Source organism: Sminthopsis crassicaudata, chromosome 4 (assembly GCF_048593235.1).
Source record: "Sminthopsis crassicaudata isolate SCR6 chromosome 4, ASM4859323v1, whole genome shotgun sequence".
In the NCBI taxonomy this organism is placed as follows: domain Eukaryota; kingdom Metazoa; phylum Chordata; class Mammalia; order Dasyuromorphia; family Dasyuridae; genus Sminthopsis; species Sminthopsis crassicaudata.
This window is the reverse complement of record NC_133620.1, coordinates 31,781,479-31,808,159: the sequence shown is the minus strand read 5'-3', so window position 1 is coordinate 31,808,159 and position 26,681 is coordinate 31,781,479. Positions and strand designations below refer to the sequence as shown.

The window sequence follows — 26,681 nt, the reverse complement described above, 5'->3', positions numbered from 1 at the left end:
AAATCCTGCCTTAACAATTTCTAGTTTTCTGATCCTAAGCAAGTTATCTGTTTCTCTTTCTCTTCCTCTCTCCCCCCACAATATGTGTATGTACATATATATGTGTGAATATATACATATAAGTATGTATATATGTATTATGAATATATGTGTATACATACATATTTATTTCTCTTTTCAGATTAATCTTTTCTAGACTCACTTTTCTCCTCTGTAATATGAAGGCATTTGAATCTCCAAGTTCTCTTCCAGATTTAAATCTTTGACTTTATTATCCTCCCACCTACACCCACCCCTTGTTAGTTGAGGCCAATGGATTTTATTTTTTATACTCATTGGACAAACAAATGTGGCTCTCTCATTTAGAGAACTATAAATTTAAATTTAAATAGGACATGCCTGGATTTACTATAAATAAAATTTCTTTTGTGATTCAAGAAGTTAAGGATTTGTATAGTCATTGCAGAACTGATTCCCCAAAATTAATGAAACTAGGTCCTTGGTAATATTCTTGAACATAGTGGCAAAGCAATTTTTAAAGCCATGTTTACTAAGCCAGCTAGATGGTACAGTGGATTAAGGGCTGGACCTGAAGTCAGGGTCACTTAGTGACTATGAGACCCTGAGCACATCACCTTACCTTTGACTACCTCCATGTAAAATGGAGATAATAGTACTTATTTCATAGAGTTGTTGTAAAAATGAGGTATTTGTAAAGTGCTTTGCAAACTTTAAAACATATCAATGCTAGTTATTACTAGAACAAAGAAAGTTTAGAAGGAAAACAATATTATATGAAGTAAAACCTAATTGCCATTCATGACGATATACCAATTCTCTCTCTTTCTCTTTGTCTCTCTCTGTCTCTCTTATTCTCTCTCTGTTTTCTCTGACTATGTCTCTGCCTCTGTGTTTCTCCTTCCCTTCCTCCCTTTTTCTTTTCTCTTTCCACACACACATATGTATATATATATATGTATTTTGAATATGTATAACATATATTATAAAATATGTGTGTGTATGTGTATGTGCATCTGTTTCTCTTTTCAGGTTATAGTAAGTGTGTTCTGATTGGCCATGACTGGGGAGGGATGATTGCCTGGCTCATTGCCATCTGTTACCCAGAACTGGTGACCAAGCTTGTTGTGATTAATTTTCCTCATCCGAATGTATTCACAGGTGAGTTCTACAAGTCTCTACTTGTAAGCTTCCATGATTATTTTACAAATAAACTTAAGAATATGAAAATGTAAAAAATAGAAATAGTGTCAACTCGATAGTTGTGTACCATGAAGTGACAAGCAATCATTCCATTAGTTGACAAGCACTTATAAGCATTTCCTATGTGCCAGACACTGTGTTTGGTGCTGGGTACTGGGAATATAGAAACATAAATGAAACATGAAATGACCTCTACCCTCACTGAGCCTGTAGTCTATGAGGGGAGACATGATGTATATCATATGTTTTATATGTTATTATATATATATATATATATATATATATATATATATATATATATATATATATATATATATATATATATATATATGTGTGTGTGTGTGTGTGTGTGTGTGTGTGTGTGTGTGTATGTGGTGTGTGTGTATATATATTTTAATAGTATGTCATATATATAATGTTTATATGGGAAAGCTAGGTGGTACCATAGTGCAGACAGTGACAGGTCTGAAGTCAAGATCATCTTTCCCCTTTCTTTGCTTTGTAACCCCGGACAAATCAGTTAATCTCCATCTGCCTCAGTTCTCTCCTCTATAAAATGAAGATAATAATAGCATCTAGTTTTAGGTTTGTTGTTTATGAAGAGATATTTGTAAAGCATTTAGCCCAGTGCCAGCATCTAGTTTTAGGTTTGTTGTTTATGAAGAGATATTTGTAAAGCATTTAGCCCAGTGCCCGGGACAAAGTAGGTATTATTTGAATGCTTATTTCCTTCCCCTGCATACACACATGTGCATGTGGAGTATACAGGGAAGCACTAACAGTAGGGTAGAATTAAGAAAATCCTCATGAAGAGAAGGCAATTAGGAAAAGTCTTGAAAGAAAATAAGAGATGAAGGAAAGGAAAAAGGGAAATAGAATGTCCTATATGAGAACCAGCAGGAAGTCTAGTCTGCTGTTTCAAAAAGTTCATGAAAGGAAATAATTATTCTGATGCTGGAAAGGTAGATTAGAGTCTGATTGTGAAAGTTTTCCAAAACCATAGGAGCTCGAATGTGATTCCTTAAGTGATAGGGAGCCAGTAGGGTTTGATGACACAGTCTTACCTTTATTTGGGAAGTATCACTTGGACAGCTGTGGAGAGGGCAGATTAAGCTGATGCCGTGGTGCCTGGGAAGGAAGCTTCCTTTTCATAAGTTCAAATTCAGCCTCAGACTCTTACTAGCTGGGTGACCCTGAGAAAGTCACTTAGTCCTGTTGGTCTCAGTTTCCTCATGTGTAAAAAATGAGATAGGAAAAGAAATGGCAAGTATCTTTGCCAAGAAAATCTCCAGTAGGGTTACAAAGTGTTGGACGTGACTAAAATGACTAAAAAACAAAAATAGGGCAGATTAATGGGGAGGAAAACTGAGGGCAAGAAGCGCACTTAGGAAGTTGTTTTTGTGGTGGTTGATGTTGCCAAATAGGTCTTCTTGCTAAACAGAAATTTTTAGGGGGAAAAAAACTTATTATGATCTTCTGGAAACTTCACCTCTTTGGAATATAACTATAATGATGTGAGTAGAGATAAGTGAGCAAATGAGAAAGATTCAAGATTACAACCAATCAGATGGATGGGATGAGGGAGAGTAAGGAGTCAGTGATGACTCTCAGGCTGTGAACTTGGGTGCCAAGAAGCCATGGGCCTTTTAATCCTCTGTATTTTGTTTTATGTATTTAAGAACATAATTCTGAGAAAGGTTTCATAGGCTTCTTCAGATTGTCAAAGGTGTCCAGGCCAAAAAGATGGTTAAGAATCCCTGAAGTCCAACCCATATTCTAAGAACCATTCTCCTTCCTGTAATGTACCCAAACCCATTTCACTTTGGGATAGTGCTAATTGCTAGGAAGTTTTTCCTTATACCAAGCCTTAATTAGTCCCTCTGAAACTTCTCATTGACCCTAGTTCTGGAACCAAGCAGAACACTTCCAAGTCCCCAGCAGAGAATGGAGTTGTGGAACCATGCTACATTCGTCTCACCCTTAACTTTGTATTGAAGCATCTACATGTTTTCTCAGTTGACCCAGATGTCTTTTTTGCCCATTATATTGTGCCAGAGACACAGCGGGCTGATCAGTTCAACTCAAATGATGGTCAGAAATGTTTCGGAACTCTTTTGTCAATAAGAACTAGGACACCACCTGAGTCAATATGGGCATCAAAGGACAGGTTCAGCAAGGATTTCTCCTTACAGTTTGCCAACCATTCTATATTGAAGGCAGCTGAGTGCTGTTAGAAAAAATGTTGGACTTGAAGACAATAAAACTAGATTTCAAATCCTACTTCAGACATTTACCTAACTATGTGACCTAGGGGAACTTAAATCTCAGTTTTCTAATCTGTGAAACAGGGATAATAACAGGTTGTTGTGAAGAACAGATCAGTCCTGTATGGAAAGTGCTTTGCAAATCTTACTGAAATCTGTAAATGTTACCTACCAGTATATGCTCTTCCCTTAATTAAACTGAAATCCTTAAGTATGTTGCCAAATAGGTCTTCTTGCTAAACAGAAATTTTTAGGGGGGAAAAAAAACCAAACTTATTATGATCTTGCCCCACCCATCCAGGTCATATTTCTGGAAACTTCACCTCTTTGGAATATAATTATAAACCCCAAAATAAGCAAAAAAAAAGTATCTGAGTGGCCTCTGAGAAGTAAGGAAAATGGCTGTCCCAAAGCCCACGTACTTAATACCTTGATTGAGATGAGTAGATTAAAATCGATGAACACACAAGAACAATTGTGAAAAGGAACAGCTCTGAGCACAAGGAAGTTTAAAATGTACAACAGTCTGGGGTTTATTCTGCTAGGGCATTGTAAAATAACTTGCCATAGAAAAAGTCCTTAAGGCCACTTAGCCTGGACGTGTCAATTATATTCCCTGCACAGTCCGAGCTACCTTATTTCCAGAGAGAAATTTCCATAGCAGAGAAAATTCTAATCCACAATCTTAATATTAGGGGATATCTGTTTTATCATTCTAGCTACATAAAAATGTGGGCAGACACGAACACATTATCCAAGGAGCAACAGCAATTACACTCACAAAAGAAATATGGCACCTGCAGTTATAAAACTCCCACTTAGCAAGTGCATCTTTACATTAAGTGTGAAAAGTGCTATAACAACAATAAACTACACATTATAGCTTCAGAATCCAGGACTTTGATTCAAATTCTGCTTCTAACCACTTATACTCTCTATGTGGCTTGCCAAAGCACTTGATCTCCTCCTTGGATTTTGGTTCCTCATCTAGAAAATGAGAGTGTTTGATCAAATGGCTTTGATTAAATGGCCTCTTAATTCCCTTCCCACTCTCCATCTTTCATTCTGTGATACTATGGAAACCCTTGAACAATAACAACAAATAATTACCTGCCCATATGTCCCTGGAGACAGTATTGAGTCACCTTGACAGTGAACATAAGAGGCAGAACTCAGCTTTCCTGAGACTGAGATTCAGACACATGAATTTCAGGGCTGATACTGTACAGACCAAGATGAGATTGGGCAATATTTAACCTTCCCCTCCCAGCCCCTGCAATATCTGGTCACCACCATGTGTATCCCTGATTTTCTCAGAGGTTTTACAGCATTCCACTGCTGCCTAAGATTCTTGCTAGCTGTGTGACCCAAGGCAAGTCCCTTGATCTCAATGAACCTTAGTCTTATTGGTAAAATAGAGATAATAACATCACTTACCTAACATATGTAAAAGTACTATACAAACCTTAAAATATAAATATAAAATATAAATGCTTTAAAAAGCATTAGGGGATTACCCATATTAACATTTCTTATATATTAACACTCCTGAAATCAGGGCTTCTTAAACTTTTTCCACTTGCAACCCTTTTTTTTTTTTCTTTTTGAAGAATTAAAACACTTTCCACACAAATTAAGTCTGATCTAACCAATTGGAAAAATATTAAATGCTCTTGGATAGGGCAAGCAAATATAATAAAGATGACAATACTACCTAAACAAATCTATTTATTTAGCTCTATATCAATCAGACTCCCAAAAAACTATTTTAATGATCTTTTTGAAGAATTTTTTCTAGAACAATAATATTCCATTATCTTCATATACCATAACTTGTCCACCCATCCTCCAATTGATGGGCATCTATTCATTTTTCCATTTCTTTGCTACCACAAAAAGAGCTGCTACAAACATTTTCTGCAATCCCTTTTCACTGGAGAAATGTCCACACAATCCTGTCTTGAATCTAAGCCACAGTGTTTCTGGCAGTGTTTGCAGAGTGGAAAGTACACATGTTATGTGTTCAGAAACAAGGCTGCAGTGAAGTTCTGCAATACAATATAGGTAAGTGCTGCCAGAAACACTTCAAAATTTCTTACCAGTTTGATTTGATACTGTACATTCAGAAACTTTTTGCTGTTGCCAAATTTTTCACAAACTTCATATTCAGTCATATGATCCCATATAGGATCATGATCCACAATTTAAGTAGTTTTGCCCTAAATGTTTGTTTACATAGCTAACACATAGTAGGTACTTAATAAAGGCTAATTGATTGATTAATTTTAAAAATAATATTAACTCCATTTATTTGTCTGTCTGGGCATTTTCCCCCCCAAATTATTAATTTTTGCTTTTAATTCCTGGGCATTTTTTTTTGTTTCAGAATACATCTTCAGGCACCCTTCACAGCTGATCAAATCTGGTTACTACTTCTTCTTTCAAATGCCGTGGTTCCCAGAATTCATGTTCACCATAAATGACTTCAAGGTAAGCTTATACAAATGCAATTGTTAATGTTCCTAAGACAAATTTTCATCAAATTTGATCCTTTAAAAAAAATCAACACATGGGCAACAGGAAATTTTACTATATAAACATTTCACCCTTTAATTGCATTGCTTATTTTCCAGCTTCTATTTTCTATATTTTAGGCAATGGGCCTTATTCTGTGGCCTTCCAGCGTCTTTCTGTATCATACAGAAAGCCTTTAAAAATCTGTTATTAATCTGGACACTTGGTGTGTATTGGCATTTGAACTACCCCCATAAAAACCAGCATTGTCAAGTTTGTGTTGGGAAAGAAGGGATCTAAGGGAGACTGGAGATGGTGAAAGGAGAGACAATGGGTACCCTCAGTGGGTAAAAAAGTCCAGGTAGATGATCGCTGATGGCTTATGCATACATAGCATATGGATATGATGTCACCATTTCATACTTACAATCATGAGATAATTAGGCATAAAACAATTCAAGAACAACATAAAATATTATAAAATAAAGGATTCAATTGGACAGAATCAGTAAGTGCCCTGGACAGCGGGTAGAGGAGTATGTTGATTGCAATCACCTTTTTCAGGCACTTGCCCCATCAGATATTCCTTCTTTCCTCCATTTTTAATCCCTTTTCACTAGTTCTTTCTCTACCTATACACATGCCCAAAGACCTACTATCCCTTAAAGTGACTCATGAGACCCTGAGGTTCCTTTGAGCTTTCACCTGCATGTAGCATCGGAGACTCTGGAGCTCTTTATTTCAAATCTTGTTCAAACAGGGAAGTCAAGTCCCCAGAACAAGGCTACATCGCCTTCAGGATTCTAGGGCTTCCGACAGATTGAGGACGTCCTTCTTTTAAGATAAATGTTTGAGACCCCACAGTGTTGTTCTTCCCTATACCAACTTCTGATTACAGTTAATATATCTCTTATATCATCATCACCAACATTTATAGTGTCTACTATGTGTTAGGCACTGTGCTAAGTGCTTTATAAATATTATCTCATTTGATCCACACAATAGCCCTGGGAGATAGATGTTCTTATTATCCCATTTTACAGTTGAGAAAACTGAGGCAAACAGAAGTTAAGTTTCCTCACTAAAGTCACACAACTAGTGTCTGAAGCTGGATTGAACTCCTGGCAACAAACCTAGGGCTGTACTCTCTATCCATTGAGCTGCCTCATTATCAATACCACTGTATCATCAATTTCCCATAGTGATTTAGGCTCCAGAATTATTTAGCCAACTGATATTAATTAGCTTTTACAAGGAATATTTACTAAGAAAATATAGTAAGAAACACGTGCCCCCAATCCTCTGGGGCACACTCTCTAGCCTCAGTCCTTAATAAATAGTTACTGCTTCTTGATTTGCATTCTCTGCTATGCTACAGTCAGGCAGTAACACTGGGACTTCATTTCTCCTGGGGCTCAGATGTCTACAAAATCTGAGACTCTGGATCCCTGGCAGAGAAGAGCTCTAGATCTTTTCTGTTGCTCTCTCTCATAGGCACAAGGTCACAGCCTAGAAGATGCTTTTTTCCCTTAGAAAGGACAAAAGCAGAAAAAAAGCTGAAAAGAAAGGAAGGAAGGAAGGAAGGAAGGAAGGAAGGAAGGAAGGAAGGAAGGAAGGAAGGAAGGAAGGAAGGAAGGAAGGAAGGAAGGAAGAGAGGGAGAGAGAAAGAGAGAGAGAGAGAGAGAGAGAGAGAGAGAGAGAGAGAGAGAGAGAGAGAGAGAGAGAGAGAGAGAGAGAGAAAGAGAGAGAGAGAAAGAAAGAAAGAAAGAAAGAAAGAAAGAAAGAAAGAAAGAAAGAAAGAAAGAAAGAAAGAAAGAAAGAAAGAAAGAAAGAAAGAAAGAAAGAGTCCTTTCTCTTGCCTTGCTCAACAAGAACAGGGCCATGTGTCTTCCTCAGAGGTCCCTCTCCCACCCACAGGATTTTTCCAGTAGTTCTTCTTCCATATTCTCCACAGAGGGGGGGGGGGGGGGCGGAAAGGGCCCAGTGACTACCTTTAGTGTCTATTTTTAAAAACACTATCCCAAAAGTCTTTCTCTTTTACTCTGTGGTTAGCCAGCCTTTCATGGAAGAGAGCTTGTCTGTGACCCAGAATCCGTGTGGTGAGGGTTTCCTTAGTAAGCACTTAATAAATACTTGTTGACTTGCCTAATCTTGTCTTGACCATGGCACACAATAAATGTTTGATGACTCACCTGGTCTTGCCTATACCTCTTCTTTCTTCTGGATACTCCTCCTTTGGCTTGTGAGAACTGATCTCCCATGATTTTCCTTCAACCTATCTAAATACTCTTTTTAAATATGATTATGAAGATGATGACAATGATGATGATGAAGAAGATAGCCACAGTAATTTGGTGATGATAGTATTTATATAATGCTTCACAGTTTGCAGAGCGCTTGACTTATATTTTACTTGACCCTAACAACAAATAATAAGCACCATTGTTCCTACTATTTCTCTTCTACTTTCATTCACCTTTCTTTGTTTAGTGCCTTCCTCAAGCCTTCAATAAACATGGATGTTCCCCAAGTCTTTGCCCTGGGCCCCTTCTCATCCCCCTCATTTCCTCCTATGTATTCAGCTATCATCAGTGGCAGATGACTCCCAAATCTACAAATCCCATCCCAATCTCCCCCCAATTCCAGCCCAGCACCTTTACTAAGTTGCCCTGTCTCTTCATCCTATACTTAGCACACACCCAGGCATCCAAGTTTGAAAGCTCAGTCATCGTTGACTTTTCCTTCTTTCACCGCCTACATCCAGTCCCTTGACAGGTTTTGTTAATTCTATTTCCATGACATCTCTCACATTTATTTCTTTTTCTCTCAAACTGAAGGTTTGTCACAATAGTTCAGGCTTTAGTATCTCTCATTTGAACTATTCTAATAGCCGTCTAATAGCCCCTCTGCTTTCAGTCTCTCTTCTCTTCAAACCATCCTCCACACAGCTGCCAAAACCATCACCCCAAGATCAAGGTCAAAGTCTGACCATGTCACTCTCCTACTTAAAAGTCTGCAGTGGTCTCTTGTTGCCTCTAACATACAATTATTATTATTCTTTTTGCTGAGGTAAATGGGGTTAAGTGACTTGCCCAGGGTCACACAGCTAGGAAGTATTAAGTGTCTGAGATCAGATTTGAACTCGGGTCCTCCTGACCTCAGGGCCAGCACTCTTTCCACTGCCCCCTCTAACATAAAATTCAAATCCTGTAGACTCTCATTTAAAGGCCTATCTAATTTAGCACCAACCTCCATTTTCAGCCTTATTTCACATTATACTCCTCTCTTTGTTCTTTGTTCCATACAAAACTAGACCACCACATGTTTCTTAAATTGAATATGCCATCTTCTTTCTCCATGTATTGATTTTGGAAAGCACCCCCTCCTTACCTCACAGTGACTATCACAGAGTAGGTACTTAATAAATGTTTATTGAATGAATGAATCTCTGTTTTTTTAGATTACTAATTAATTTTTTCAAGGTCCAGTGCTGGTGTGATGAATAATTACTCCCAAAAGACAGAGTTTCTGAGTAATGAATAATCAATTTATTAATTAGGCTAGGCAATAGACTGATGGTCAGTAGTTACAGTAACCAAAGATGCTTAATAGAGATTCTGAAAGTCAGCTTAAATCCCTTCTGAAAGGGCATTTTTTTGACAGGTGAAAATCAACCTGATGGGAGACATTTAAATAAGGAAGGGGGCTAGACTTCAGCCCTTCTGTTGAGAATGTGACTTGATTATGACCCTCAGCTGCCTCTAGGAGAATCCCTCTCCATCCATTTCACCCTGATTGGTCCTCTCTTCATGAGCTGGGAGAGGTACAAGGACAGGGGAAGAACTCACTGGATACTGTCTATACAAGTTAAGTCTCCTAGTTGGGTGAGGTTCCTCTCAGAATTGAAGAACAAGCACTTTTCTTTGAGAGCTAAGAACAGTCATGTCCTTCAAAGATTAACTTTTTAACAAAATCTGGTCTTAATGAGGAAAATGAGGAGAAAAGCCTGAATACCAATTCAACAATTGGTAATTAATATAATTATAAAATAATTTCTCTTACCTGAATCCCTCAACTACTAGTGTTTTCTCTTTCCTCAACTATTCCTGGAACTCTCTCTTTTTTTTTATTTTATATATATATATATATATATATATATATATATATATATATATTTTATAATATTATCCCTTGTATTCATTTTTCCAAATTACCCCCCTCCCTCTATTCCCTCCCCCCGACGACAGGCAATACCATACATTTTACATGTGTTACAATATAGTCTAGGTACAATACATGTGTGTGAATATCATTTTCTTGTTGCACAATAAACATTAGATTCCGAAGGTACATGCAACCTGGGCAGACAGATATTAGTGCTAACAATTTACATTCCCCTCCCAGTGTTTCTTCTCTGGGTGTAGCTACCTCTGTCCATCATTGATCAACTGGAAGTGAGTTGGATCTTCTTTATGATGAAGATTTCCACTTCCATCAGAATACATCCTCATACAGTATTGTTGTTGAAGTGTACAGTGATCTTCTGGTTCTGCTCATTTCACTCAGCATCAGTTGATTTAAGTCTCTCCAGGCCTCTCTATATTCCTCCTGCTGGTCATTTCTTACCGAGCAATAATATTCCATAACCTTCATATACCACAATTTACCCAACCATTCTCCAACTGATGGACATCCATTCATCTTCCTGGAACTCTCTTTTGTCCCAATTATACCCTATCTTGTGTTATACTTATCCATTTACACATTATATTTAAGCAATAGTATTTCAACTCCTTGAGAGCGGGAACCAATTCCTTATATCCTCAGCACCTAGCAAAAATGGCCTTTACATGCTGCTTAATAAAAATTGATTGAATTGACTTGAATCAGGCAAAGTTTCATGGTGATGGGCCTCCTAGAATTTGGATGCACATATGGCAAAAGAAGCACAAGCAAAGACATCAGTGAGTGTGAGGTGTGTGAGAATAGTGAGAAGACTGACCTGTTGGAAGTAGTGAGAGGGGAGAGAAGGGGAAACATGCTGGGTAGCAGCCTCCACCTCAATCTTCCATCAGAAGGAAGCGAATAGGTTTATGGAACAGCATTTTATGGACTCACCTTTTCTCTACCTTAGGCTCTGAAACATTTATTTACCAGCCAGAGGACTGGCATTGGAAAGAAAGGGTGCAAATTAACCCTAGAAGATCTCGAAGCTTATGTTTATGTCTTTTCTCAACCTGGAGCACTGACAGGCCCAATTAACCATTTCCGAAATATCTTCAGGTCAGTATCTTGGGCTTAGCCAAATATTCAGTGTTCCAGTTGAATTCTGGAGATTTAGTTCTTCAGCTCATGGATGGGAGAGGAAGGTGCCATGTTTTTCTAGGGTCTGGGAAAATACAATTGTGTAGGTTTGGTTTATTTGCCTGCTTTGCTTTTTGTGTCTTTGTATCTTCCACTAGAAACAATGGAAACTATGTTTGGGAAATTCTCTCTCTCTTTTTTTTTTTTCCCCCTCAATGGGTGGAAATTTACAGCTTATTAATATGAGGTGGGGGGAACTCCAGTCTATGTCATTTTTTGCTGTCAGTTTGGGGAAGTCATACAAATGTGCATGCTTTCTGTCACATGAAAGAAATGATTTACATTCTAATTCAAGGAAGAAAGATCATTACTATTTCTGTGAGATCACCATTCCGCTCCTTTCTGTGTTAGACAGCTTGGGTATGCAATAAACTATTAATTAATACAACATAAGATAGATGTTTACATGGATAGAATGATATTGTTAGTAGAACAAAATATTAGGTATGATAAGAAAGGATATTAAGTAAGCCTTGTTAAATACCTAAGAAAATTTCTGAGTTCAGATGTTTATTTTTTTAAATCTCAGAAATTATTTACAAGCATTAAAAACTAAATAATTATAGAACATGTTGTTAGGTGACACAATAGAAAGGGCACTAAACCTGGAATCATCTTCCTGAATTCAAATCTGGCTTTAATAGCTGTGTGACCCGGGCAAGTAATTTAACCCTGCTTGCCCCAGTTTCCTAATCTGTCAAATGAGCTGGAAAAGGAAATGGCAAACTAGTCAAGTATCTTTGCCCAGAAAACCCCCAAATGGGGTCACCAAGAACCATTTGTGACTTACATGACTAAACAACAACAAGTATAGGGAAACAAATCGAAGTTTTCTTTTATCCCAACCTTCAGGAGTTCTTGTATATCTTTTTAAAAAAGTAAATGAATCTACATAAAGAAATATCTAACTAAAATAAAATTAAAATTCAGCTAACTGCTAAGAATCAGGAAGATCTGATTTTGAATACCATCTTAGATACTAATTATATGACACAAAAGCAAGTGCATTAATATTTCTTGACCTCAGTTTCTGCATTTGTAAAATAAGAGTAATAATGCCACCTGTAACACTGAGTTATAATACACACAAAGCACTTTATTACCCTTCAAGTCCTTCATAAATATTAGCTCTTACTATTTTCAGGTTCCTTTTTTAGAGAGAGAATCTTTTTAGATTAAATACACAGGTTGATTTCCTAGGAGAGTATATGGTACCACATTAGAAAAGATGGTATATTAATTTTGAGGATGAATGGTAAGCCCCTGCATCTTTTCTTCACAGCTGCCTGCCACTAAAGTATCATAAGGTGACCACGCCGACATTACTCTTATGGGGAGAAAGAGATGCTTTCATGGATGTGGAGATGGCCGAAGTCACAAGGATTTATGTCAAGAGCCATTTTAGGCTAACAATTTTGTCCGAAGCCAGCCACTGGCTTCAACAAGATCAACCTGATATAGTGAATAAATTAATATGGACATTTCTCAAAGAAAATATGAGGAAAAATGAGTAATTTTAAGGACAAGTGAAAAGCCCATAACAGACAAAAAAAATGATGTGAGAGGAGCTGACTTTTTCAGCATTCTGTTTAGGCTTTGTTAAGAAAGACACTGTTTTCATTGTACTGTATTGTGACTAAGCTAACACGCAGTTGTTTCACTGGGTTGAAAAAAGGAGGATTATGTAAAATTGTGTAATGTTAATGTGGGTTTTCCCCCCTATTCTTCTGTTTTGCACATAAAATACTTGCCTTAAAATATATTTACTTATGTTTAAAAAAAGAATTTGTGGGAATTTAATGATTTCTTTTAGATTTTCTTCATTATGTTAACATGTGGTGCCTTTTACAAGTTTAAAATGAGAAGGTACAAGTGTGCCATATGAAAAAAATCAGTTATGTGATGATGTCAGTTTTTATTTTATTGATGAAAAGTTTTGATTTCTTTTGACTATTTTTTTTAACCATTAAAAAGTCTGTTACCAAATCTTTGGATCTCATGATATGTTACCATATTAATCTAAAAACAGCTGCATTTAGAAGTGTTTGTCTTCTTTAAGAGAATTATGAATACCTTCCTTCATCAATCAGTTATTTGTGAAGATTGGTTTCACCTGTCCCAATAAGTGACAAAACCACAGAGATTTCTATACAGAATTTACTAATTTGTGAATGCTGCTTGTTCAGGCTTCTGCCCTAATTTCAGTTGTAGTCATTATAGTTAAAGTAAAATTTATTATATTTCTACACAAACATTGTAATGTATTTTGGCAGATAGTGACAATCAAGGCATAGCTAGAATGTTCAATAATCCTTCTTTCTTGCTAGCATTTTTATATAACTTTAAGGTTTGCAAAGTGTTTTAGATAGGGTATCTCATTTGATCTTCACTAGTCTGGGAAGTGGGCACATTTATTCCTATTTTATAGATAAAGGAGCTTGAGGCTGAGATTAGGTAGTAAGTATTCAAGAGGATTTGAATTTAGGTCTTTAATGCCAAATCTGTCACTCTTACCACTGTTTTGCATGGTTAAAGACCATCTTATTCCTCTGAAAATTAGCATTGTGGTATAATGAAGCAAGATTCTCCTAATCTAATTCTTATGGGAAGAAGATGATTAAAATTACCCAATCCAATACCCTCATCAGTATTCTAGCAGTGGACATCAGATTTCTTTTTTTCTGCTTAATGTATTATATTGTCTAAGTTACTACATCTGCTTTCTATCAGTAAGCTGGTAACACTCCAATAAACAAAATAGCTGTGCTTTGCAATCAAAGGTTTGACAATGTGCTTGTTCTCTAGAAATGGAGATAAGCCAGTAATTAAGAAATGTAGGCATGTTGAAATCATTCAATAATGATAAATAATAATAGCTAATACCTATATAGTGCTTACTATGCACCAGGCACTGTGCTAAACACTTTATAATTATTATCCTATTTGATCCTTATAACAAACCTGGGAGGTAGATGCTATTATATTATCCTTGTTTTACTGAAAAGAAAACTGAGGTACTTGACTTGCTCAAGGTCATACTGCTAACAAGCATTTGAATTTTTTGAATTCAGGTCATCTGAACTCCAGATCAGGTGTGTTTTTATTATTCCAAAGGATTTCAAGCTAACAAAATATTTTGCTCACAACAGTGTTGTGAGACTTCAAGGCAATGGTATGTATTGAAAAGCATCCAGGACTTAAAATCATTAAGTTTTGGGCCAAATTCTTCCTTGGATACATACTTGCTGTGTGACCATGGGGAGGTCACTTAATTCTGTGACTGTTTCTTCCTCTATAAAATTAGGAGGTTTTACTCAGGGGCATCTAAAGCAGCTTTTAATTTGTAGCCCTGACTGATTTAAATGACTGCATTTATGTGAATTGCAAAAGGAAAGAGAGGCTCCATTGGCCAATGAGATGGAGATAATCTGATTTTTAATGCTTCAAGCCTCATAATTTTGAAGAATATGTGAATGGATAATAATAAAAACTGAATGGTAGTGTAGAAGGATACAATGGAGTGCCTAACTTATGTTTTCTTCTTTAGGTTTCATAGTACAAAATAATATATTGGATAGTATTTTAGTCTAAAGTCTTATTCCTATGGGACTAAGAAATGCTTATCAATATTTAATCAACATTCTAGTAAAAATAATAGTTTGCATAGAAATCTTTTTATATCATTTTTAGATATGTCTCTGGGAAAGCTAGGTGGTGCAATAGATAAGAGTGCTAGACTTGGAAGTGGGAAGACTTTTTTTAATAAATTCAAATCCTCAGATACGTATTAGCTGTGTGGCCCTGGACAAGTCACTTAACTTTTTGCCTCAGTTTCCTCATTTGCAAAATGGGCTGGGGAACGAAATGACAAACCATTACAGTATTTTTTTCCAAGAACACTCTAAATCAGGTCACAAAGAATCAGCTACAACCAATCCGTCACATCAGACTAAACAACCACAAAGCAGTTTCTAACCCCTCCCTCAAGCCCCTCACTGACCCTCAATCTGAGAGCTCTTCCTCATCTCCAAGTGATTAGCGTAGTTATCTTCCTAATTACTTCAGTTAAGCATCTCACCTTTGACAGGTGGGAAGCATAATCCTTAGGAAGAAGGATTGAATAGTTTTGAGAAAATTATTTTCTAAAGGATGCTGACAATTTACATGATTATTGTTCTGAGACTTTACCTAAATTTTAAACCATTGGAATTTTAAGGTGTAAGTCCAAAATGATATGTGCTAGAGATTTTCAAAGGTATATATGGAAGCTCTGTCCATTTCTGACTCTGTCTCTCTCTAAGCCCAAAATTCTTAGACTAGAAAAATTTAATAAAATTGTTTGTGGCAAACTTGTGCCTAAAACATAAGGGTACAGAACTTTTTCTACACTAGTTTTTAGTTATACTTAGGAGTGCTGATAAATGTTTTAACAATCAACTCTTGAAAAACACTTTTAAGATTATCTGCATTATTAATATTTTCCCCATAACTTTCTTAAATCTAAACAATCAACAATAAAACAAACCCTGATTTGTAGCTGGTATAAATGTTCATGCTACAAATTTAGCATATAGACTAGCATATCCCATCCCTGGTTATATTTCTAACTATAAAAGCTCAATCAATCAATTCTTATCTTCAATCTTTTTAAAAATTTGGATTTGTCAGTAACCCAAGCAGTTCACAATCAGTAGATCTATTCCTCTTAGTTAAAAGCTAGAAATTTCATTCTATTATTGTCATTAAAAGCAGTCTACATTGGACAGTATGCTGGACTTGGAGTCAGAAGACCTGGCTTGAGATCTTACCTTTGCCTGGAGCTGGGTGATGTGAGGTGTATTGGTGGGAAGTACCGATGAAATCTTCTCAGACACTACTTCAAGCTACATCTCTTCAGCTGTCACAATTACTAGAGACACAGAAAAGGAAGTTGTTGATTCCAGTCTTTGGCACTGTCAAATGACTAAACATTAGGAACTGATAGATTTTATTCATGGAAATGATATTGTTACTTGGACAAAACCTGCCTGTCAAAATGCAGAGGATTCCAAGCTGAATTAAAAGCAGAAGAGTTTTAGTAAGAGGAAAATCAGACCCTTGTGTCAAGGTCCTCCAGGACAAATCACAAGGGAGCCCACAACTCAAGAGAGGCAAGGGCAATTACCACAAAGGAGAAATTGAGGAAGGAGGAGGGATTAGGGTAAGGAATGGATAGTCTTTCCCAGGAGCAGGTGGAATCTAGAAGTTGGATGTTTCCCAGGAACAACTTAGTTGCACACAAAATTGGTTTGGATTGGTTCAGCAAGGTTAACTAGCAAATATTAGCAAAGGCTTCTGGGAGCGAGCAAGATTTTGACACACTGCAGGTTCCTGATCGGCTCCTTTCAGAAAACAGGCTTACTCGTGTATAGCGCTAACTGCCTGATAAAGCAACTCATAAAAAACAGATACAATAATTTAAGGGGTTCTTTCCCAATACTAATGAAGATACTTACACCTTAAGGACCCATGGAACTTTTTTATTTCACTGTAGCTGAACCCTCCTATAATCTTTCCCTAGGCAGTTAGGCAATATAGCAGATAAAGTATTGAATTTGGAGTTAGGAAGATTATTCTTCATGAGTTCAAATTTGATCTTAGATAGTTGTGGGAACCTGGGTAAGTCATTTAACCCTGTTTGCCTTGATTTCCTCATCTGTAAAATGAGCTAGAGAAGGAAATGGCTAACTACTATAGTATATTTGCCAAGAAAATCCCAAATGGATCATGGAGACTCAGGAATGATTGAAACAACTCAATAATAAAATCCCCTTATTACAGTGCAAGCTTCCTTTAAATAGGGACCATCTTACTGAACAATTTATAGTCATTATCATAGAGCTTTGAAACTTTTTCATTGATTCATTTAATAATGGAAAATAGAAGAATAAAATTTTGTTAAATTGAATGTCACAAGACTGGAGAAGGGTAAATCTTATAAATTTTTTTAAAAATCACAGAAATTGCTATGGAAGGAAATTTCAGAATTATCTATTCAACCCAAGAAGTAGGCAAAAAAACAAAAACAAACAAAAGAACAAAAAAACAAAACAAAACATGGACTTGCCACAGTCTTAGGAGTACCACGTGACAGAGCAATGATTGGAGCCCAGGTCTTTAGCTCTTATCTACGTCATCAAAGATTCCCCTGGGTGGAGATTCTTCAAAACTTGACATTGATTCCTGGTCCAGTTCTAGAATGGATTATTAAAAGGATGATTCATGTGCTTTAGACTGGTTTGGTGTAGACAAGTACATTAAAATCTCTTCCATGTGATAGTCGTTTAAATAACCAAAGACAATTCTTCAGTCTCCTTTAAGTTTTCTCTAGATAAACCATCCCAATTTCCTTCAATGCTTCTCAGATACAATAAACTCAAGGATTTCTGCCATTCTGGTTGCCTCTTCCCTGGATGTTCTCAAGTCAAGCAGTGTATTTTTTAAAAATAGGCTTTTTTATTTTTCAAAATATATGCAAAGATAGTTTTCAACATTAACCCTTGCAAAACCTTGTATTCCAAATTTTTCATCCTCCCTTCCTACCTCCTACTTCCCCTAGATAGCAAGTAATCCAATATAAGCTAAACATGTATAATTTTTCTAAATAGATTTCCACATTTATCATGCTGCACAAGAAAAATCAGATCAAAAGGGGAAAAATGAGAGAGGAAAAAAACAAGCAAACAACAACAACAAAGATGAAGATGCTATATTGTGATCCACATTCAGTCACCATAGTCCTCTGGATGCAGAGAGATCTCCATTACAAGTCTATGGAATTGCCCTAATCACCTTATTGTTTAAAAGAGCCAAATTCATCACAATTGATCATATAATCTTGTTGTTGCTATGTACAATATACTCTTGGTCCTACTCATTTCACTACTTCAATACCATCAATTCATGTCAGTCTCTCCAGGCCTTTCTGAAATCAGGCTACTGAACATTTCTTACTAGGTGGTATAGTGGATAGAATACCAGCCCTGAAATCAGGAGGACCTGAGTTCAAATCTGGTCTCAGACACTTAATACTTCCCAGCTGTGTGACCCTGGGCAAGTCACTTAACCTCAATTGCCTCAGCAAAAAAAAAAAAAAAAAAAAAAAAAGATCAATAATATTCCATTGCATTCATATACTATAACTTATTCAGCCATTCCCCAATTGTTGGACAACCACTCAGTTCCTTGCCACTACAAAAAGGGCTACCATAAACATTTTTACACATGTGGGTCACTTTCCCTTCTTTATGATTTCTTTGGGATACAATCCCTGTAGATACACTATTGGATCAAAGGTTATGCATAGTTTAATAGTCCTTTGGGGATAATTCCAAATAAGCAGTTTATTTCTTTAAAAAGTTATAATCTACTGGTCAGTGATGATGGAGCTTTTGAAGCTAATGAACATTAATAATGAGGTACCTAAAATTAACACAGGAGCAGTAATTAGAACTAAGGATATAGTGTCACCAGTATTTCTCCTTCCTGGATGCTATACCTTTCTTAATGCAGGCTAACAGCACATTAGCTATCTATTAGATATTTCATTGATGACATATACTGATCATGTAAATTCCTGTTATCATACCTTCGCAATTTTGTTTTTGTAAAATTGATTGATTGAAACCTTAATGCAAGATTTTACATTTATTCCTATTGAATTTCAGATTCTATTTGATGCAGTACAGTAATCTGTCAAGATCTTTTTGGGATCCTGTTGAGGGATAGGAAAGTAACATAGTTGAATCTGTGCTTTAGAAAGATCAATTTGGTCTAGAATGAGGAGACTTGAGGCAGATAGACCCAATAGTCTGTTGTAACAGTCTAGGCGCCAGGTTGTTGGGGATGAGATGGTATGAAGTTAGGATAGCCTTGGCAATTGATAAGGAGAGTGAGAAGACAAGGATGACACATTCATTTCAAACCTGGGTAAGTGGGAGAATGGGCGTATTGTCAACGGTAATATGAAAGTTAAAAAGAAGAGATGGTTTTGGAGGAAAGATACTAAACTTTGTTTTAAATATGTTGCTGAAACATCCAGTTTGAGATATCTAATAGGTAATTGGAGATGTGAATCTAGCATTAGGAGCCAGGCAAGGGCTAAATAATTGGATCTGAGAATTATTTGATGAAAATTGAACCCACGGCAGCTGATGAAATCACCAAATAGGGCAGGGAGGGAGGAATCCAAAGGTTTTTTTTTTTTTTTTTTGAGGATGGGCAGTTACAGGCATGTTTGTGGGCTTGCACAGTAGGCAGGTCTAGGTCTGAATTAGACATATGATTCTATCTCTGGTATAAAGAACTCCCAGGTAAGATAACTTCCTCTACCAATGCAATTTGGCACTTTCTCTTCACTGTAATCTAGAGAGTTGCTCAGAACTCTGAGGGAATTAATTGAATGTGAAGATCCTGGATGCCTTAGAATCAGTCAGAGTCAGGTCTTTATTCTTGGTCTTTATTCTTGGTCTTTAAGGGTAGAAGTGAATTGGATGGATGCAGGATCTCCATGACCTTCCTTCTCTTCGTCTATGCCAAAAGTGAGTCTGGTTTGTCTTACTCCATCCCCTAGTCCTTCCCACAATTCTCTGTATACACCAAAAGATTGAACCAGCACAGAATAGTGGGAAGGGCCATTTTCCAAGCATATTCTTATAGAGTATTGTCCAATCGGTAATTAGCCTTAAGTGCTTGGTTGTCTGACACCAGTGTATCAACTCAGAGTTTCAGTCCTTTACATAATTGATTTTTTCAGGGCTAAAGAGGACTATTCTAGATTGATAAAATTCAGATCAGAGATTCTTGGCCAAGGGCTGTGAACTTGAATTTTTAGAAATAATTTTGATAATTATGTTTCAATAAAAATTCATTTCTTTTGTAATCCTACATATTTTATTGCACCAAGGTGCATGTGTGGTAGGAGTGTTCCCCCACATGTAACATGGGAATGTTGTTGTGTTGCTCAAAGGGAGGCAGGATAAATATTACTAGCCTCTTTGGCCCATCATTCTTCTCCAAAGGAGATTTTAATTCCTGTTAGGAGAGGATGTTGGTGTTCAAAACTGTTTGTGGCGGCCCTTTTTGTAGTGGCCAGAAACTGGAAACTGAGTGGATGCCCGTCAGCTGGGAATGGCTGAATAAACTGTGGTATATGAATATTATGGAATACTACTGCTCTGTAAGAAATGACCAGCGGGATGGCTCAGAAAGGCCTGGAGAGACTTAAAGGAGCTGATGCTCCTGAAGCAGGAGATCATTACATACAGCAACAAGATGGTGATCAGTTCTGATGGACGAGGCTCTCTTCAACAATGAGATGATCCAAACCAGTTCCAATTGTTCAGTGATGAAGAGAACCAGCTACTCCCAGAGAGAGAGAACCATGGGAAATGAGTGTGGAGCACAACATAGAAATTCCATAGAATTTCTCTTTCTGTTATTGTTTTCTTGCATATTTGTTTTCCTTCTCAGGTTGTTTTTTTTTTAACTTTCTAGATTCAATTTTCCTTATGCAGCAAGATAACTGTGTAACTATGTATGCATATATTGGTTTTAACATGTACTTTAACATCTTTAACCCGTATGGGACTACCTCCCTCTAGGGGAGGGGGCGGGGTTAAGGAGGGGAAAAGTTGGAACAGAAGGTTTTACAAGGGTCATTGTTGAAAAATTACCCATGCATGTGTTTTATAAACAAAAAGCTATAGAAAAGATAAATTTTTTAAAAGGAGAGGATGTTGGAAATGGGGCTGGAGGGCCCTGCACTCTTCAGAGAGAATTATATCTTTTTACTTCCCTAAGTAGCTATTATTTTAGGGGACAGATCAGATTCGATCCACCTTCTGACTTTTTCTTCACTGGAGGGAGAGAGGACCCTAAGGCATGACTCCATTTTACCCAAAATATTAATTCCATAACAAACTTAGCTGAGAAAACCAAATTAGTTGCAAAACAGGAATCAGAGACGGGATACACATGAAAATATAGGCCAGATGATATAGAATGAAGGTAACTCAGTTCAACTAAGAGTCAAGATCCCAGATCTCATTCAAGGGGAAATCCCCCGATTCGCTGACGTAACCACTGGGTCTCGTCCCTCCTGCACGTGGGAGCCAGAAGCTTGCAGAGAACCCAGAGCCCTAAAATCAAAGGGCATTCTCTTTATTGATATTGTGTGACTGTAAAAAATATTTCTGTAACACGGAGGAGGTAAGACTTCATCAGAAGTGGTCCACGACATGAACAGGGAAAAAACCTGCTTTAGACAGATTTACAAAACTAGACTTTACAAGTTTCCGGAAGTAAAATTCACTCCAAGCCAGAGCCGGGCAGCTCCGAGGGAAAGGGTAGTTTCTCAGAGTGGGGGGAGCGTGGTCGGTGAGTGAGGGGGCGTGGCCCGCAGTGGGCGGTCTTCCGGAGGAGGGGCGTGGCCAGCAGGGCACCTGCGCAGATGCTGGGGGCAGACGGGCGTTGGGCAGCGTGCGCCATGCTGGGTCTCCTCTCAAGTCCTGGGAGTTGGCTTCTGCCGGCCGAGCCATGAGCTTAAGCCAAGAGCCGCCCTCGGCCAAGAGGGTGCAGCTGGAGAAGGGGCTGTTGGGGGTGCCGGTGGACCATCGGTTGCAGCCCCTGCGCTCCCTGCGCGAGCGCTCCCTGTTCCCGCCACCTGTGGAGAACCCTTTCGTGGCGGAGAGGCACTTCAGCCCATCGCGCTGGCTCTGCATCTGGCTGAGCGGCCTGATCCTGGTGCCCTTGCGCGTAGTCCTCCTGCTGCTGCTGGTCATCCTCTCGTGGCCATTGGTGTTCGTGGCCACCGCCTTCCACCCGCTGAAGCGGGTCCACCCGTTGCCCAGGTGGAGGCGGCGGCTCACGCACCCGCTGCTGCAGGTACTAGGCCGCATCTTCTTCTTCTTCATGGGCTTCATCGTGAAGGTGAGGGGGACCGTGGCCAACTCCCGCGAGGCGCCCATCCTGGTGGCCGCCCCGCACTCCAGCTTCTTCGATGGCCTCGTCTGGATCTTCGCGGGTTTGCCGTCCGTTGTGTCTCGGGAGGAGAACGCCAGCTTTCCGTTTGTTGGCAGGCTGCTCCTGGCCGGGCAGCCGGTGCTCGTGTCCCGGGGGGACCCAGATTCCAGGAAGAGCACGGTTAACGAGATTAAAAGGCGCGCCACCGCCAAAGGCCGCTGGCCGCAGATCCTGATTTTCCCCGAAGCCACCTGCACCAACCGCACGTGCCTGATCACTTTCAAACCGGGAGCCTTCGTCCCCGGAGTCCCTGTGCAGCCGCTGCTGCTGCGCTACCCCAACAAGCTAGACACGGTGACCTGGACGTGGCAGGGGACTTCGGCGTTCCAGCTGCTCCTGCTAACCCTCACGCAGCCTTACACCAACGTGGAGATAGAATTCATGCCTATTTACGTCCCCGACGAAGAAGAGAGAAGCGATCCTGCCCTTTATGCCCGCCGAGTCCGGAACGTCATGGCCAATGCCCTACAGTTGCCTGTCACAGATCATACCTATGAAGACTGCAGATTGATGATTTCTGCAGGAAAGCTGACCTTGCCTATGGAAGCTGGCTTGGTGGAATTTACCAAAATTAGCCAGAAGTTAAATTTGGATTGGGATGCTGTCAGAAAACATTTGGATGAATATGCCACAATTGCAACTTCCGCAAAAGGAGGCAGAATTGGAATTGAAGAATTTTCTAAATATTTAATGCTTCCCATTTCTGATACCCTGAAGCAACTCTTTGGGCTCTTTGACCGGAACCAAGATGGTACCATAGATTTCAGAGAATATGTGATTGGGCTGTCGGTCCTGTGCAATCCTGCCAACACAGAAGACCTTATCCGCATGGCTTTCAAGCTCTTTGACTTGGATGAGGATGGCTACATAACAGAGTTAGAGTTTGCCAGTATTCTCCAGGCTTCTCTTGGCGTTAGAAACCTAGAAGTTTCAGGTCTCTTCCAAGAAATAGCCAAAGAAAATGCAGATCACATTTCCTTTTCAGAATTTAAAAGTTTTGCTATGAAGAATCCAGAATATGCCAGATTGTTTACTACATACCTAGAACTCCAGGCGAGCCACGTGTTTTCATTACCCAAAGACGTTAAGTTTCCAAGTTTGAATTCAAAAAGTATGAATAACAAAGTCATCTGTGAGGATGCTGATGAAGATTTCTCAGATAAAAAAGATAACTGAAAACTTATTTTCATTGAGATAAACTCCAAAGCTTTAACCTTAGGCTTTAGAGGTATTGAGTGATATTTAAAACATACTTTTAGAATACTTTTATTTGGGCCTTTCATTACCAACTTTCTTATAAGAAGGCCTAATGATTGCAATAATATATCTTGGAAATAGACAAATTAGGAAGCAGTTTTGGAAAATGTCTTCTTCTAATGTAGTTATTAGCATATTTAAGTTTTGAGTAGTGCCTAAACCCCGATTGGAGGAACACTCATACACTGAAGCACCTCTTCCATGCCCCCAAAATACAATGGCAGAGTCCAGACATCCAAATTTTCTACTTCACACTATGGTGTGAAGTGAAAACAGAAAGCTGTTGTTTCAATGTGTTGAAACAGGATCATAGCATATGAGGTTGCCTCCTGCCATTACTAAATGATAGTATAGGAAAGAAAAACTTTTCCTTTGGTTTACAAAGGATAGGCATTACACTTGCCTAATTTGCTTTTACTGAAAATAACACAGGAGTGCTAGGAGCAAGCATACATACAAAATTGATTAAAAAGCTTTGTTTTCATTTATTTTTACAAGAATTAGAACAATGATAAAACTGCTTTGAAAAAGAAGTCATAGTACAAAGTTCAACAGCTAATTTCATAGATCATAAAACTCAAGTGGAACTTGAACTTCATCAATTTACCAAAAACAAAACAAAACAAGACAAAGACCCAGAGCTGTTAGAAATGAGAGGGCTGCTAAAAACAGGTTAATAGATGATACCTGCTCAAAAGATTCTATAGATAATGTTTTTCTGCATTGAATGAAAATTCAATAAGTATATCTCTTTAAGAAACCAGATTATAGGAGTAGGATTCTATAAAGGAGTATTTTGTCTTTAAATTTGATCAATGTGTCCTGAAAGTCATACAAAAATTAGCCCCAGCTTTTTCTTTATTCCATTAAATTCTTGCCTCCACCTCCATTTTCAGGTGCACAATATGATTTTATGATCTCTCTCCCTTCCAGCCTAATAATCTGTTTAAATCCTTTACACTTAGGAATGTGTAGCTAACAAGGAGGTCAATTCTGTTCATAGAAATGAACCCTACTCTGCTATCCAGAGTTCCTGAGAATAATTCAGTTGCCCCTTCATTAAAAGACAGGAAAACAGGTTAGAGGCTATAGAAGTAGGGATGGGTAGGATTCTATCTTTAATGTTTATCGTAGATTGGTTAAAACATTAAGGTCCCATCAAGACTCATACTTTTTTTCTTTAATATACTTAAAATAGCTTTGAACTGTATTTTCACTTTGAAGCACAGGCTATTCCCAAAGGCATTACTAAATAAGCTATGCTAAAATCTGAATGATTATCATAAAGATTTTGCATTTTTGGTCTTCATTTGTATTCTTGCCATTTTTATTATGTAACTGTAGAAAATACTTTTCTTGTTATATACTCGTTTGAGTATGATGTTTTCAATTCATTCCAAAACCAATTATAAATGTTTTTGGATTATCTAATATTTTGTACTATCAGTCAGTGAACAAAGATTTAAGTTCCTACTGTGTGCTAGACCCTGGGGATATAAAGACATATGTGAAACCACCCTTAGACTCAAGCTGACTTACATTTTCTGGGGGTTTTTATTATCTGGTTCTTATTTCCCTCCATTACCACAGCATAGAATTAACTGTATGGTTTCATTTTCCTGAATCAAAATGTTTTCATTATTTGGAATAATTTTTAGGGGGGAGGAGAGGGGAGTAGCAAAGTCATTTCTTGGCCAGTTTAAAAGGACAGTCTTTAACCCTAGTGGTCTTGGTTATGAAGTTGGGTCCTAGACCATCACACTTGTGCATTTTCAGATGTGAAAGCTAGTTAGCTAGTGGATTATTTAATTTTCCCCACCACTGTCCTTGTCCCCTTGAAGAAGTCAAAAGATTAAAAACTTCTTTTGTTCAGTTGTGTCCAACTCTGTGACCCCATTTGAGATCTTTTGGCAGAGAGCCACTGGAGTGGTATGCCACCATTTCCTTCTCCAGCTCACTTGACAGAGGAGGAAACTGAGGCAAATAGGGTGAATGTTCAGTTTTCCTCAACAGCTGGTCAGTGTCTGAAGCCTGCTTTGATGTTGTGTCACCCCAAGTCCAGCACTTTATCTGCTTCACCCCTTAGTAGATCCCACCCAAGCAGGTCCCCAATTTTCCTGCTCCTAGTCTTTCTCACTTGCTTACAGACTTTTCTGGGCTTTGATCCTCCTGCCCATTGCCCTAGTTCTCTAGACCCCCCGAGGAGGAGTAAGGGTGGTCCTCGAGGACGATTAGGTTGAGAACGCACAGCGGGGCTGGACTGCACTCTTACACTTCCGGGGATGCCTCGCTTTACCTGTCTTCTACTCGAAGCACTTGGGCCATCTAGAGAGAGAGCACGTGCACATCCCTCCCCCTCTCCCCGAGGGCGGGGCAAACAGCGTCTCCCAACAAAACAGGCCCGCGTCTCCCAACCTCTAACGGAAACGACATAGGCGGCGACCAATAGGAAGACGCCTCCGTTCGAATCCCACCCCGAGCCCCGGGCGCTCCCCGGAGAAGGTAAACAAAGTTAATACGCTTGCGCCAGCACCGGCCCAAAGGGAGAATCACGTGAGACCTCGGTCCGCTAGCGCCTGGGGCTCGCGAGGCTCCTCATCCAGAGCGTTTACAGCGCCGGGGCAGCCGCATCCGGGGGTTTGGCCGGAAACGCCCCCTTTCTTCAGGTGGCCTGGGAGCCGGCGCGCGACACTCGGCCTGGAGTCATGGCCCGGTGCGGAGTGAGCGGCGCGGGCCCCCAGGGGCCCCCGGGGGCCTGCAAGAAGGGGATGGCCGAGCGTCGCCGGCTTCGGGCAATGGTGTCAGAGCAGCTGAGTCAAGATCTCCTCAGGTAGGAGACGATGGCGGGGGAGGAGGGGGTGGGCCTTCTGGGGCTCGGAGCATGCGCGGGCGCGCCCCCCGCTCCGGCCCCTCCCCCTCGACGGGGCGGCTCGGATGCTCCCGGAGTCTCTTGGCATTGCCGGGGTGGTGGCCTCGGGCCGGCTAGCGGCCGGGAACCCA

The 26,681-nt window shown here is 39.0% G+C and overlaps 2 protein-coding genes and 1 pseudogene across 4 annotated transcripts in view; all 3 read left to right on the top strand.

The window, feature by feature from the left end:
• Positions 1-13,349, top strand: part of EPHX4 (epoxide hydrolase 4) — a 32,654-nt gene extending 19,305 nt beyond the window's left edge. The window contains exons 4-7 of the mRNA XM_074266254.1: positions 1,051-1,179; positions 5,872-5,975; positions 11,134-11,282; positions 12,646-13,349. Coding sequence (XP_074122355.1) covers positions 1,051-1,179; positions 5,872-5,975; positions 11,134-11,282; positions 12,646-12,877 — 614 coding nt within the window. The 3' untranslated portion in view covers positions 12,878-13,349. The remainder of the gene's footprint in view (positions 1-1,050; positions 1,180-5,871; positions 5,976-11,133; positions 11,283-12,645) is intronic.
• Positions 13,350-20,883: 7,534 nt separating this feature from the next.
• LOC141541786 (lysophosphatidylcholine acyltransferase 2 pseudogene) lies at positions 20,884-25,112 on the top strand (annotated as a pseudogene).
• Positions 25,113-26,244: 1,132 nt separating this feature from the next.
• Positions 26,245-26,681, top strand: part of BTBD8 (BTB domain containing 8) — a 116,311-nt gene continuing 115,874 nt past the window's right edge. For 2 of the 3 annotated variants that reach the window (XM_074266250.1, XM_074266249.1), the window contains exon 1: positions 26,259-26,511. In XM_074266250.1, coding sequence (XP_074122351.1) covers positions 26,387-26,511 — 125 coding nt within the window. In that variant the 5' untranslated portion in view covers positions 26,259-26,386. Of the gene's footprint in view, positions 26,512-26,681 lie in introns of all 3 variants that reach the window. The other variant, XM_074266248.1, reaches the window with a different exon arrangement.